General features: G+C 35.2%; 1 protein-coding gene across 2 annotated transcripts in view; it reads left to right on the top strand.

Annotated features, from left to right (window-relative positions):
* GPHN (gephyrin) overlaps positions 1-15,298 on the top strand; it is a 601,186-nt gene that overhangs the window by 469,912 nt on the left and 115,976 nt on the right. For both annotated transcript variants that reach the window (XM_024747262.1, XM_024747261.1), the window contains one exon: positions 7,847-7,984. In XM_024747262.1, the coding sequence (XP_024603030.1) occupies positions 7,847-7,984 (138 nt within the window). The remainder of the gene's footprint in view (positions 1-7,846; positions 7,985-15,298) is intronic.

Here is a 15,298-nt window from a genome sequence, read left to right as displayed (position 1 = left end):
TGGTGCGTATATACAATGGAATATTACTCAGCCATTAAAGGAAACGAAATTGAGTTATTTGTAGTGAGGTGGATGGACCTAGGGTCTGTCATACGGAGTTTAGTAAGTCAGAAAGAAAAAAACAAATACCGTATGTTAACACATATATATGGAATCTAAAAAAAAATGGTACCAATGAACCTAGTTTCAGGGCAGCAATAGAGGTAGACATAGAAAATGGACTTGAGAACATGGGGTGGGAGGGCGAAGCTGAGGCGAAGTGAGAGTAGCATCGACATATATACACTACCAAATGTAAAATAGTTGGCTGGTGGGGAGCAGCAGCATAGCACAGGGAGATCGGCTTGATGCTTTGCGATGACCTAGAGGGGTGGCATAGGGAAGATGGGAGGGAGGCTCAACAGGGAGGGGATACGGGGCCATGTGTACGCATATGGCTGATTCACTTTGTTGTACAGTAGAAACTAACACAGTATTGTGAAGCAGTTATACTTCAATAAAGATATATTTTTATAAACTATTATAAGTTTAAGTAAATATTTCTTTGAACACAATAATCTCAGTAGGACACATATTTCCATGTTTGTTAGTTTTGTTTTGTTTTTTATTGGGTTGACCAAAATGTTAGTTCGTTATTTTCCGTAAGATGGCTCTAGGAGGGCTTAGTTGTCTTTAACTTCATTTGAAACAATTTTGTTAGATTGTATTGTGACAGCTGTCATTATCAGCATGCATTTAAAAAAAGACATCAAAATTAATGAATTTTTGTGTAGCCATTTTAATATTGAAGGTGGAAGAAAACAACATTTTTGGCATATTAGGCTTTTTTATTTCAAGAAAGGTAAAAACGCAACTGAGACCCAAAAACAGATTTGTGCAGTGTATGGAGAAGGTGCTGTGACTGATGGAACAGGTCAAAAGTGGTTTGTGATGTTTCGTGCTGGAGATTTCTCGCTGGACGATGCTCCAAGGTTGGGTAGACCACCTGAACTTGATAGCAATCAAATCGAGACTTTCATTGAGAACAATCAACATCATACCATGTGGGAGATAGCCAACATACTCAAAATATCCAAATCAAGCATTGAAAATCATTTGCACAAGCTTGGTTATGTTAATCACTTTGGTGTTTGGGTTCCACGTAAATTAAGCAAATAAAACCTTCTTGACCGTATTTCCTCACACAATTCTCTACTTAAACGTAGCAAAAACATTTCATTTTTAAAACAAATTGTGACGGGCTATGAAAAGTGGATATTGTTCAATAATGTGTAATGGAAGAGATGGTGGGGCAAGCTAAATGAACCACCACCAACCACACCAAAGGCCGGTCTTCATCCAAAGAAGGGGATGTTGTGTATATGGTGAGAGTCCTCTATTATGAGCTTTTCCCAGAAAACCTAACGATTAATTCCAACAAGTACTGCTCCCAGTTAGACCCACTGAAAGCAGCACTCGACGAAAAGCCTCCAGATTTAGTCAACAGAAAATGCATAATCTTCCATCAGGATAACGCAAGACCACATATTCCTTTGATGACCAGGCAAAAACTGTTACGGCTTGGCTGGGAGGTTCTGATTCATCTGCCATATTCACCAGACATTGCACCTTCAGATTTCCATTTATTTCGGTCTTTACAAAATTCTCTTAATGAAAAATATTTCAATTCTCTGGAAGACTGTAAAAGGCACCTGGAACAGTTCTTTGCTCAAAAAGATAAAAGTTTTGGGACGAAGGAATTATGAAGTTGCCTGAATAATGGCAGAAGGTTGTGGAACAAAACAGTGAATATGTAGTTCAATAAAGTTCTTGGTGAAAATGAAAAGTATGTCTTTTATTTTTACTTAAAAACCAAAGGAACTTTTTGGCCAACCCAGTAGTTTACCTACATTGAATGGAGCTAGTACAGTCACAGATTATCTTTGTGACTGTTGGTATTCATTTGTAAGGTAGTCATCAGGATATGTTTGTGGCCGGGAAATAGCTTTTGCTTTATAGGAAAAACTGTATCCAAATTTTGGATATTTTCTCTGTCCAAAACCCCAACTTCCTTTTGTTATAACCTTCTTTCTTTTTAAAAATTATTCTCTCCTCCCTTTCCTACTTCTTTGTAAATGGATTTATGGACCACTCAATGAAAACTGGCTGCTAGGCTATAACCCATCTGGCCTTCAGAGACAAGAGTGCATACTTTTTTTTCCCCAGTTTTTTTCTCTTCTATCAGATTTCTGTGCTGAGCTCAGAATCAAGAAGAGGGCTGGGGTGTCGGGGAGAACATTTCATGGTGCTTTTTCCTGTCTGAGTCAGTTCTTCAGTGGCCCAGGACTGTTAGAAGTGCTTTGGGGTTTTAACTTGCAAAATAGGAGAAGTCAGAGGCAACTATTCTTAAATTTCGTGAAGCTTTCATTTTAAAGCTTCTTGTCAGTCACTGGTGTCAACATCAAAAAATAGTTGAAATTTTTTTTTTATGGAAACAAAAGAAGGAAACATAACTATTTGCTTACCAGATTCATTTTGGAAATGTATGCCTTCTAAAAATGGGCCTCACCATGCCAGCCCATGGGAGGCCTGCATAAGAGCCCCTGAGCTATACATGTGAGTGCTGTGCATCCTCAGCCTGTGCCTCCAGCTGCCAGTGGCTCTGTGTGTGTGTGTCCCTGGTGCTGTCCCTCAAGCATGGCTTATCCACTTTTGATCTGAACATGAGAGCACTGCATCACCTAGATCAATGGTTTTCAAACTTATGTTAGCTACAGTCTTTTGTTACATGGAATCTTATGTGGTCACGTAGTCATCCTATATGTGGTGAGGGATACAACAGAACTTGGTATGTTAACGTTATATATGAATTCTATTTACATAAAAGGAGCAGCTATTAATTATTAGAGAAATGCAAATCAAAACTACAATGAGGTATTGCCTCACACCAGTCAGAATGGCCATGATTAAAAAGCCTACAAATAATAAATGCTGGAGAGGGTGTGGAGAAAAAGGGACCCAGCTACACTGTTGGTAAGAATGTAAATTGGTGCAGCCACTGTGGAGAACAGTATGGAAGTTCCTTAAAAAAACTAAAAATAAGAGTTACCATATAATCCTGCAATCCCACTTCTGGGCGTATATCTAGAGAAAACTCTTAATTCAAAAAGATACATGTGCTCCAGTGTTCATTGCAGCACTGTTTACAATAGCAAAGACATGGAAGCAACCTAAATGTTCATCAACAGATGAATGGATAAAGAAGATGTTTTGTGTGTGTGTGTGTGTGTGTGTGTGTGTGTGTGTGTGTGTATAATGGAATACTATTCGGCCATAAAAAAGAATGAAATAATGCCATTTGCAGCAACATGGATGGACCAAGAGATGATTATACTAAGTGAAGTAAGCCAGACAAAAACAAATATCATGTTATCACTTATTTGTGGAATCTAAAAATATTATACAAATAAACTTATTTACAGAACAGAAATAGACTCACAGACATAGAAAACAAACTTATAGTTAGCAAAAGGGATAGTGGCAGGGGGGGAATAAATTGGGAGTTTGGGGTTAACATATACACAGTACTGTATATAAAATAGGTAAACAACAAGGACCTACTCTATAGCACAGGGAACTATACTCAGTATCTTGTAATAACCTATAATGGAAAAGAATCTGAAATAGAATATATATATACATATATTCTTAGCTGTATGCTTGAAACTAACACAACATTGTAAATTATACTTCAATTTTTAAAAAGAGCAGCTGTTATCTATATCATTTTATTCTTGTGTGTAGAAGGTAACAATACTGTTTTTCTCATATTTACACAACTAAGTTAGCCCTTCTTTATTGGTGAAGTAGCTGACTATTTCTACTATGTGACCGTGGGTGGGTCTTGAGTGGGAAGAAGCCACTTGGCACATAGAAGGTCCTCAGTGAACACTTGTTGAGAACACACACACACACATACACACACACACACGTATCTGCTAATGTGCCAGAGAATTAAAATACTCCTCCTTTGAGACATTTCTTTCAGTTAATTTATTTTATATCCAGAAAGCCTCTGTGATAACATGCAAATAGTTTAGTGAGGGACCAATATTAACCCATTAGCATCAAAGTTTGGATTATTTATCTAGCAATCTGGATTATTTATCTGTCACTTTGTGACAGAGAGTTTATAAATATGAAAGGACCTAGAGATGCAAAGGGCAGAACAGGAGGTGCCACTTTGAATCTTCCTTCCCAACTTTCAGCTTTGTTTGAAGGATTTGCTATTCATTCATACCTCGTTTATTCAGTACCTACTGTTAGTATAAGGAAAGCATTGCTCTAAAAGTAGCAAAGGGTACACAGATTAATAAGATACAGGTTCTGCCTTCAAGGAGTTTATGATAGACTAGCATAGGTAAGGCAAATATTTAAATGTCTATAACATTAGATAGAAAGTGGTAGTTGCCATAAGAAAGATATAAACAAGGTACAAAATTATCTTAAAGACAGGAAAGATTTTTCCAGGCTGGGGGAAATTGGTGTGCAATTTCCAATTTAAAAAAATATCAATCTCTATAGTTAGAGAACCATCCATTTGTTTACTGTCCTCCTGCCCTTATTTTTTTATTCACTTACATGTCTTTCCTTTCTGCTGAGCTGAAACATTCTTCATGGCAGGGTGTATCTTACTCTTTGTATACCAAGGGTGTAACTGTGCCTGGCTCATAAAATGCACTCAATAAATATTTTTTGAATGGACGTGTGTGTCACTGATAGTCAAACTTTCTTTCTAATAAAGTGCAATTTTCTCCTCAGAAACCAAACATTTTAAAAGCACAGCTTTTGTAAGATTGTACACAATTTTCACCATAAAGAAAGTAAAGAATATCTTAGAAAAGATCAGATCTGAGATCTATAAACCCGAATAAAAGGGTCTATAGAAACACCTATCTATCATTCTCTTCAGTTACACTGGTTGTGACAATATGTATTTATTGATATTTAATGACGTGGCAGGGACTGTAGTGAAAGTGAGTTATGAATAAATTTATGTTTCAATTATAGGTAAATGATAAATCATACATAATCCTTCTTTAAGTGTTCACCTTAAAGTAGAAAAAAATTTTCATATTTAGCACTAAATAATTTCTAAGGTCCTTCAAGCTTTGAAAATTTTGTAATTTTGTGATTACCCATGGGTGAGAAATAAGTATAAGCATATTGTATGTCTTTTTCTTTGACTACTTATGACAATGTCATTTGTCTTAGAATGAAAACTCTTTGGGACAGTTCCTGTAAGTCAGTTCAGTGAATATGCCTGAAGCAGCTGCTGGGGTTTGGGTAGGAGGACTAAATTTAATAAATTGCAGTGACCAGGAACTTACAGACTGCAGGGGAATATATACAATCATTATAAAGTGGATTAAAGAAATAGGAGCTTATTTGTCTCACATATAAAAAGTCTGGAGGCAGGCAGTCCAGGGCTTGTACAGCAGCTCAGTATTGTCATCAGAGACTCTGCCTCTTTTTATTCTCGTGTTTCCAATACTTATGTGTGGGTTTCTAACCTCATGGTTGAAAAATGGCTATGGCACCTCCCAATATCTAACCATGCTCGCCTCTTAAAGCTTTATCTCTTTATCTTTTTTATTTGTAGTAGGAAGCCTGCCCCAGGAACTTCTTCCTACATCTCACTGACCAGAACTATATCATATGGCCAGTCTTAGCTGAAAGGTGGCTACGGAAGAAGGGAATTGTGGATATCAGTTACAATAGCCAAGCAACAGTGTTTGCAGTTACTCCTTTTATGTTTACCCTTTGGGCCAAGTTGTTTATGCATGGGCCAAGTTGTTTATTGTGCTCTAAGAATTTCCTTTTTGTCATTAAATGATTCATTTATTAAGTCAACAACTATTTATTTTTTATTGCCTAATATGTGCCAGATACTGTTCTAGGTTTTGGGGATGACAACAGTGAATAAAAAAGACAAAGTTGCTGCTGTCATGGAGCTTACATTCTACTAAGAAGGTTATAAACAAATAAGTATAAATATATATTATAGGTATATAAATATCAATATATATGTGTGTATATATGTATATATATATATATTTTTTTTTTCCCATGAAGAAAAATAAAGTAGGGTAAGGAGAATAGAGAGTGATGGTAGGTAATATTCTATGTAGGATGTTTAACAAAGGCCTCTGATTAGGTGATCCTTTAGCAAAGACCTGAAAGAAATGAGGGATGAATGGAACCATAATATCTGGGGAAGAATGGTCCAAGTAGAGGAAATGGCAAGTATGAAGACCCTAAAGAAAGATGTATTTGACATTCTCAGGCAAGGAACCAGTTTGGCTAGAGCACATTGAATAAGGGTGAAATGATAGGAGAAGAGAACAGTGTAGGCTATAATATGTTGGGCTTTGAGGGCCATAGCAAAGATTTTACTCTGAATGAAATGGAAAGTCATGGAGAGTTGTGAGCAGAGATTAGCACAATTCAACTTACAGTTTAAAAGGAGCATTGTAACTACTGTGTGGAGAATAAACTGTAATGGGACAAGGATAGAAGGAAGGAGACAAGTTAGGACACTATTCAATTTCCCAGGAAATAATTGATGGTTCCAATTATTGTAATAATTGTAGAGATGGTGAGTAATGATCAGATTCTAGAGACATTTTAATGGTAGTTTAGATATGGTCCTGACAAAACTAGAAGAATCAAAGATGTCACTAAGGTTTTGGATTAATAACTGAGTGAGTAGAGTTTCTATTTACTGAGATGCAAATTGCAAGAGAATAAGACATCGTGCAGGTAGGTTAGGAGGGTGGGGAATCAAGAGTTTGATTTTGAGCGTGTTAAGTTTGAATTGCCTGTTGCACATTCAAGTGCATATTTGATGATTTATAAGCTTGTAGATATACGCTGTTATCCACCAGCTATTTGGATGACATATAAGTCTAGAGGTGAAGGTAGGGGTTGGGGTTGGAGATATAAAATTAGGGAGTTTAGTGTATGGGTGGTATTAATGCCAGGGGACTAGATAAGGTTACATGGGGAGTGAGTAAATAATAATATTTTTCTATGTTTTTAGAAGAAAGAAAATTTCCTATGAAATTCTGAATAAATTCAAGTTTGTATATTTCACTTCACTAACTAGCTCATTAAGTGTTCAAACTTCAGTATAGTAGTTAAGGACATGGACTCTAAAGCCTGGCTACCTAGGTTTGAATCCTGGCTCTTCAGTTTCTAGCTTTGCGATTTAGGCCAAGATATGTAAACCTCTTTTTCCTCATCTGTAATAAAGGATAATAATGATGGCTCCCTTTAGGTTGTTGTGAAGATTAATTAGAATAGTGCCATGGCACATAATTAAGCACTCAAAAAGGATTAGCCAGGGCTTCTCTGGTGGCGCAGTGGTTGGGGGTCCGCCTGCCGATGCAGGGGACGCGGGTTCGTGCCCCGGTCCAGGAGGATCCCACATGCCGCGGAGCGGCTGGGCCCGTGGGCCATGGCCGCTGGGCCGGAGCGTCCGGAGCCTGTGCTCCGCGGCGGGAGGGGCCACAGCAGTGAGAGGCCCGCATACCGCAAAAAAAACACAACAACAACAAACAACAAAAAAGATTAGCCAATATCATCATTAAATTTCACCAACTTTTGACACATGATGTAACATTACTAACTTGATTTAATGTTCCACCAAAGCAGGCTATATTTTTGGAAGCAGGAAAAAGTTTCTTACCTTGTAATCTTCATTTCTGGACACATGAAATTGAGAATTGTTGATATTTATAAGCCTTTCCCACTTTTTAATCAGTGTTTCAGCATCATATTCTTAGTTAATTATCTTCCTGTTTAGGTCACAGTGCTGTTGATATCACCAAGGTGGCTAGAAGACACCGCATGTCTCCTTTTCCTCTAACATCTATGGACAAAGCCTTTATCACAGTTCTGGAGATGACTCCGGTGCTTGGGACAGAAATCATCAACTACCGAGGTACTGTTATATTTGCCCATTGCCTTTTATTTTCATTTTTTTCCAAATAAGATTCATCTAACACTAATACACAGTTTTCCTGAAAGAGAAATGTTATTATTACTGCAATTATCATCATCTTGCTTTTTGCTTCTTATTTCTACTCAACTCTAAGATCAATCTTAATGGTATACAGAGTAAAATACCCATAAAGCTTCCTTTACATAAAGAAAAAAGGAAAAAGTCAACAGTGTTTCTCCTGTTCATCAAAATACCAGTACTCTAAAGAAAGGGCTGTCAGCCCTGAGTGAGAAAAACAGTTGACTGTGAGTCTGCCTTATGTCCTTTCTGACAGAAATGGGAGATAACTAATGTGTCTCGTAATTATTTTCATTTGTGGAAATCATGTTTTTAAATGTAAAATGTAAATACTACGTTAATTTATCTATGGATCACTGAGCAACCAGTCTGATCTCAGTTTTTCTGCTTCATATATCTTCTCATTTTCTGCTCTTAGTTCAGTAGTACATTGAGACCAGCTTGTGGAAAGATAATGGAAGGGTAGTTTTCTCCAGTGTTTTCAGTTTTTAATCAACTACTTCCCTTTCTAAAAATTCAGTTCAGGTGCAATCTGAATAAAATGTAGTTTCTTAATTGTTTTTGTTATACAGATAAAAACAATACAAAAGGATTGCTTTTACAAATAAAGGACTTTATTCACAGATCATAAAATATTCAAATTTCAATGAACATTAGAGAGCATCTATACAGACACCATAATTTTTCTACAAGAAAACTCAAACTCAGATAGAACAGCAGAAAAGGAATAGGATTAAGGCTCAAGACTTAACATTCTTGGGAATTCCTTTGCAGTCCAGTGGTTAGGGCTTGGCGCTTTCATGGCGGTGGCCCGGCTTCAATCCCTGTTCAGGGAGCTAATATCCCACAAGATGCGTGGCACGGCCAAAAAAGAAAAAAAAAAAGACTTAACATTCTTATTTTTACTACATAATAGTGCTCTTCTTCCAGTGTTAAAATATAAAAAACAATAGTAGATAAAGTAACAAATTATGTGAAAATTAAAAGGCCTAAAATTAGTGAAATATTAAATGCCAAACTCTAGCTCTTTGATCCCTGACGTGACTTAGACAAAAATTATTTTTACATAACTTACACCTATCCTACATCTTTGACTTACATTCTTTTAGATATGTTATCATTAGGTTTAAACCTTTTCTTTTGTTTTTGTTTTATTCCTCATTAAAGGAAATAAAGATAATAAAACTGACTAGAGTGGGGAGTTAGTAATTAACTACATAATTTCAGAAATCAATTTTAATGAAATAGGTTTCTTTCTATTATTAAGTACAGATATTTAGATATTTTTATGTCAAGCAACACTAAGACATCTTCAGAAAATATGAATGTAAAATTAAGTTGAAAAAATTTACATGTTATAAAAATAAGTTAACCATCCCTGGCCTCTTGTAATATCAGGGTAGTTTCTCTTAACATCAGTCCTTAGAAAAATCTCACTGTGATGCCAAGTCACATTTAGACAGAAATTCCAGTCCTTTTAAGGAAAAAGCAGAACTAGAAATGGCCATTTCTATTTCTCCTCTAGAAAAAAAATAATACTGTCAGGTGGATTCTCTTTTCCTTTCATGTGCTTGTTTCCCCTTCATTTGTTCATCAAATCAGTTGTCACTCATAAGTAAGCAAACTCTTCATGGATGGTTAACTTCTTGTCAAGTGTTTCCATGCATGATGATGAAAAATAATAGTTAGGTTTGCATTCAACCTTTGAGTTGGATCAAACTCGATTTGTAATGCAAAAGAGCATTATAATTAAACCTCCTAGGCACTTTAATTAGTTGTTTAGAAAACAACACCATATATAGAAACAATTCAATTTGTTTAAAAATTATCTATTAAAAATCTAAATTCCAGGTACTATGTTAAGTCCAGATAATGCAAAGATGAATAAAATAAAACCCCACCCCATGCATCTCACTGTGTAGTGCAGGAGAGGGACAGATAAACAATGTGGTACATTTTCTCCTTTACTGGCTCTTTTGTAAGCTTGCCTTCCTTTGTCAATTCCTTGAATATGAACTTTCTTTAGAGTGTTTGTCTCTGACCCTTTTCAGATCTTACACGTTCACTTCAGATAACCTCATACATGCCAATTGTTTCAAGTACCAACTATTAAGTGATTTCTAAATCTGTATCTTTGCCCAGACCTTGCCTGAGCTCCAAACTCTTACGACAAATGTATACCTGCTGCTAGTAAATTTAACATGACCAATATTAAACTTATTTTCTTTACTTCTACAATATTCATTTCCTCTACGTCCTCTTGAATCTGTCCCTTGTTTGCCATCCCCACTGCTATGATTTTAATTTAGGTCTTTATTATTAACTTCCTGGATTATTATAAAGGCTTCCCTCCCCCAATTAGCATCTTTACATCCATTTTCCAATTTCATACCAAAGTTATCTGTTCAAAATTTGATATTAACATTCCTGCATATAACTCTTCAGTAGTATTCCTCATAACCTCCAGATAAAATTCAAACTCCTTGATATGTCATATAAGGCTCTTTATAATTGGCCACTATGTATTCTTTTTTTTCTGACTTTATTGAGGCATAATTAATAAATTAAAATTGTGTATATTTAGGGTATACAACATGATGATTTAATATATATATACATTGTGAAATAATTACCATAATCAAGCTAATTAATACATCCATCACTTTATAGTTACTCTGTGTATGTGTATGTATGGTGAAAATACTTAAGATTTACTCTTTTAGCAAATTTCAAGTATACAATACAGCATTGTGACAATACAGTCACCATGCTATACTTTAGATACCCAGAATTTATTCATCTTATAAATGAAAGTTTGTACCCTTTGACCAACATCTCCCCATTTTGCCAGTACATGTTTTTTAAGATTAAGCTTAAGAAGCTCTCCTCCATGAAGACATTTCTGGTGTCCACTTCTCCCTTTCCCTAGCTGGGTTAAGTATCCTTCCTCCATGTCCCCATAGCACTTTGTTCATTCATTTTGTAATAGCAATGACTGACATATTTGATCACTGTCTCTCATAAGTGCCCTAATAAACAACATGGGTATAAAAAGCTGAGTGATCTAAATGTGAATCACTATAAATTGAGTTTTGAGTCAAATGTGGCCTGTAATTCTCTTACTCAAGATAAGCAATTTCTCCCCAGAAAAAAGATTAGAAACTCATTCTCACTATACTTTAAATGTTATCTTTTCCGAGGATGTTTGCATTTTAATGAGCAAACCTTCATAGTTCATTTTGATTTCAACTAGATGCACCTCTAACTATTGAATTTCATAGGGGTGAGGAGGACTGAAAGGCCTTCACAGTTCTCTGAAATCCCAAATATTTTGCCTCTGCAAATACTCTGACACCTACAATTATAGAAGCCTGTAGAGGAAAGCCCATGTTTCCTAAGAGAGATCCAGAACCACTGAATCTATGAGGCAGTTTGCTACTGTAGGATCTCTAAAATTACTTTTTATATGTCTGTGAAGGTTCAACAATAATCCAGAAAACTAAGAATAAATCATGTATACAGAAGTGCTGGTAGTGATGCTCTCAAGGTCATACATATAGGGTAACTCTGTGAAGGAATGTTACCATATAATATATTAAATACTTATAATATTACAATAAGAAGGTAACTTGGAGATGAGGTAGTCTCTCTTACTTTAAAGACAAAGGAATTTAGGACCAAAGAGGTATAATAATGTTCTTAGAGTTAGGAAAATTGTTATGATTAAAACAACTAGAACCTAGGATTCTTGACTCCTAGTCTACTGTTCATTCCATTATAGCAAAGTACCTCTCAAATCAGTATGAAAATTATTCTTCTAAAGTAAGTGCCTAGATGTGTAAAGTGTATTGTTTGTTTGTTTAATCTATTTTGACTACAGGTGAATTTTCTATTGTCTCTGGTCTGCCTTTTAGCGTATCTACTATTTTCAGCTCCTATCTGCAAGCAAGGCCTTTAAGGAGCAAGTGCTCCACCGATTATAAATACCTTACTTTGGTTTCTTGGGAGAGGAATACCAATAGAAGATAACATTTGCAAGACTACCATTTATGATTCATCTTTGCTTATAAAATGCACGACATGAACACATTACAAATTCACACTTGGTACAGTACTAGCTACTGAAAGGCAGATTCAAATATTCTAGAATTCCCTGTAATCCCCAATATTGTTCAGTTAACAATGGAAAAACTATAATCTTTGAATAGAAAGGATTCTGCCTTCTTAGGAGCATTATTTTATAAGCGCTAGGCTTTTTTTTAAGATTTCATGACCAAAGACTTTAGCATCACTGACCTCAGTTCTTTGTATTTCCACAAAAGACTTAAGCAATTCTAGACAAGGAAGCTTTAAGTTTACTGAACTCAGTTTAAAGCAGTGAAGTATCCTTTTTAGAAGGATACTTAAGCAATTCTAGACAAGGAAGCTTTAAGTTTACTGAACTCAGTTTAAAGCAGTGAAGTATCCTTTTTAGAATATTGACCACAACAGAGGTAGTTCTCCCTGTCTCTGACCTAAAGCAAGATATATTTAGAATACATTTTAAAAGAAAAAAATATATATGAAAATATATAATGATATGCATAGAAGGAGGTATGAAAGAGGATGATTAGTCAACCTGGTTGTGACATAGGAATAATTCAGCCAGCATTATAGGTCTGATTCCTCTGTGAGTTAATTTTACTCAATTGTGTAACTATAAAAAGAACTCCCCCACACAAGGGGGCTTTATGGGTGCCTAAACAGTCATAATATCTAGTTGAGAAGTTACTGCTGCCTGGCTCCTTTTCTAAAACCACGTGCCCAAAGTTTATTCAACACTAATACTTGGGCTCCACCTATGGGCAAAGAGAAGAGATGGTTTAACATCTATCTAAGTATGTATATGTATGCAAGAGAGACTGCCCCATGTGATAAAGTAATTTGCAGCACTACTATATCCTCTTTAAGTTCCAAAGTCGATCATTGAATGAAATGTAATATTGACTGCTTGGAAGAGCTATCCATTGTCTAATCCTTGAATCCTACTGAGATATATGGATATAGTTGCTGCTGTAGCAGAGGGGTGTACCTGACGTTTATTCCTTCAGTTCTCAAGTATTTGCTGCCAGCTGGGAGTCCTTACCATTTTCTAATCAATTGCGTTTTTCTCTTCAAATCCTTTCCCTTGCCTTACTCAGGCTTTTAGAAAAAAACTTGAAGTAATGCATGTTTTTCTCTTTGAAGAGACGTAAGTTCTGCTGGTAGGTTAACTTGATACCAACTCCAAAAGCAGAACTAATCCAGTAGGGATCTAATTTACCTTAAAGATAGAAATCCCTATATTTAGCCTGAGTACAAAATAAAAATCTGGCCAATTTTCTATTACTAGATTTATATTGATAACCTTAAGCATGAAGCTGTTCTTTCTTTCCAAATGAAATGTTTTATTTTTCTTTCCAAGATATTTTAAAGATCTATAAAGACCAGATGGTATATGTGTGCTTCAAATATGACTTTTCTTGACTCTTCTATATATAGCTATATGTTAAAATGAGAGAAATATTCTTTTTAAAAAAATCTCTTATTCTTGCCCTTTAAAAAATAAGTTTACTGAAATACAATTCATATACAGTATAATTCACCCACATAAATTATACCGTTCAGAAGTTTTTAGTATATTCACAGATATGTACAGCCATCACCACAGTCAGTTTTAGAACATATTCACCTCAAAAAGAATCCCCATCCCCTTTAGCTATCAGCCTCCTCCTGTCCCCACAGCCCAACATTCAGCCTTAAGCAACCATTAGCCTACTTTTTATCTCTATGGATTTACCTATTCTGGACATTTCACATAATGGGATCATATAATATGTGGTCTTTTATTACTGGCTTTTTCTACCTAGAATAATATTTTCAAAGTTCATCCATGTTGTAGCATGTATCAGTATCTCATTCCTTTTTAAAATATTACTGTAGTAAAAAAAACATATAACATAAAGTTTATCATCTTAACCATTACAGTTCAGTGGCATTAAGTACATTCACATTGTTGTGAAACATATCTCCAAAATTTTTTCATACAGGATACCTGAAACTCTTTACCCATTAAACAACAACTCCCTTTTTCCTCCTCATCCCAGCCCCTGGTAATCACCACTCTACTTATTATTTCTAATAATTTGACTACTTTAGATATGTTATATAAGTGCAGTCATACAGTATTTGCCTTTTTGTGGCTAGCTTATTTCACTTAGTATAATGTCCTCAAGGTCTGTTCATTTTGTGCCATGTGACAGTATTTAGATATATACACCACATTTGTTAATCCATTCATCTGTTGATGGACATTTGGGATGCTTCCAACTCTTGACTATTATGAATAACCATACTATATGAACATGGGTGTACAAATATCTCTTCAAAACCCTGCTTTCAATTCTTTGGGATATATACTCAGAAGTGAGATTGATGGATCATATGGTAGGTCTATTTTTAATTTTCTGAGGAAACTTCTTCTGTTTTCCATGCTGGTTGCACTATTCTACAATCCTACCAACATTACATAAGGATTCCAATTTTTCTACATTCTCATCAACACTTTTTATTTTCTGGTTTTTTGATAGTAGCCAATTTATGGATGTGGGGTGATATCTCATTGTGATTTTGATTTGCATTTTCCTGATTATTAGTGATGTTGAGCATCTTTTCATAAGTTTATTAGCTATTCATACATCTTTAGAGAAATGTCTATTCAAGTCCTTTCCCATTTTTAAAAATTTTTTAATTTTAGTTTAATTTGTAATGTTCTGTTAGTTTGAAGTGCACAGCAAAGTGATTCAGATATATATATATGTGTGTATATATATATATATATTCAGATATGTGTGTGTATATTCTTTTTCAGATTCTTTTCCATTATAGGTAATTAAAAGATACTGAGTGTAGTTCCCTTTGCTATATAGTAGGTCCTTGTTGTTTACCTGTTTTATGTGTAGAAGTGTGTATACGTTAATCCCAAACTCCTAATTTATCTCTCCCCCCACCTGCTATCCCCTTTGGTAACCATAACTTTGTTTTCTATGTGAGTCTATTTTAGTTTTGTAAATAAGTTTATTTGTATCATTTTTTTAAAGTCCACATATAAGTGATATCATATGATATTTGTCTTTCTCTGAATGACTTACTTCACTTACTGTGATAATCTCTAGGTCCATCCATGTTGCTGCGAATGGCATCATTTCATTCTTTTTT

Source organism: Neophocaena asiaeorientalis, unplaced genomic scaffold (assembly GCF_003031525.2).
Source record: "Neophocaena asiaeorientalis asiaeorientalis breed wild unplaced genomic scaffold, Neophocaena_asiaeorientalis_V1.1 scaffold398, whole genome shotgun sequence".
In the NCBI taxonomy this organism is placed as follows: domain Eukaryota; kingdom Metazoa; phylum Chordata; class Mammalia; order Artiodactyla; family Phocoenidae; genus Neophocaena; species Neophocaena asiaeorientalis.
The sequence above is the reverse complement of the archived record's forward strand: the minus strand, read 5'-3'. Positions and strand labels throughout refer to the sequence as shown.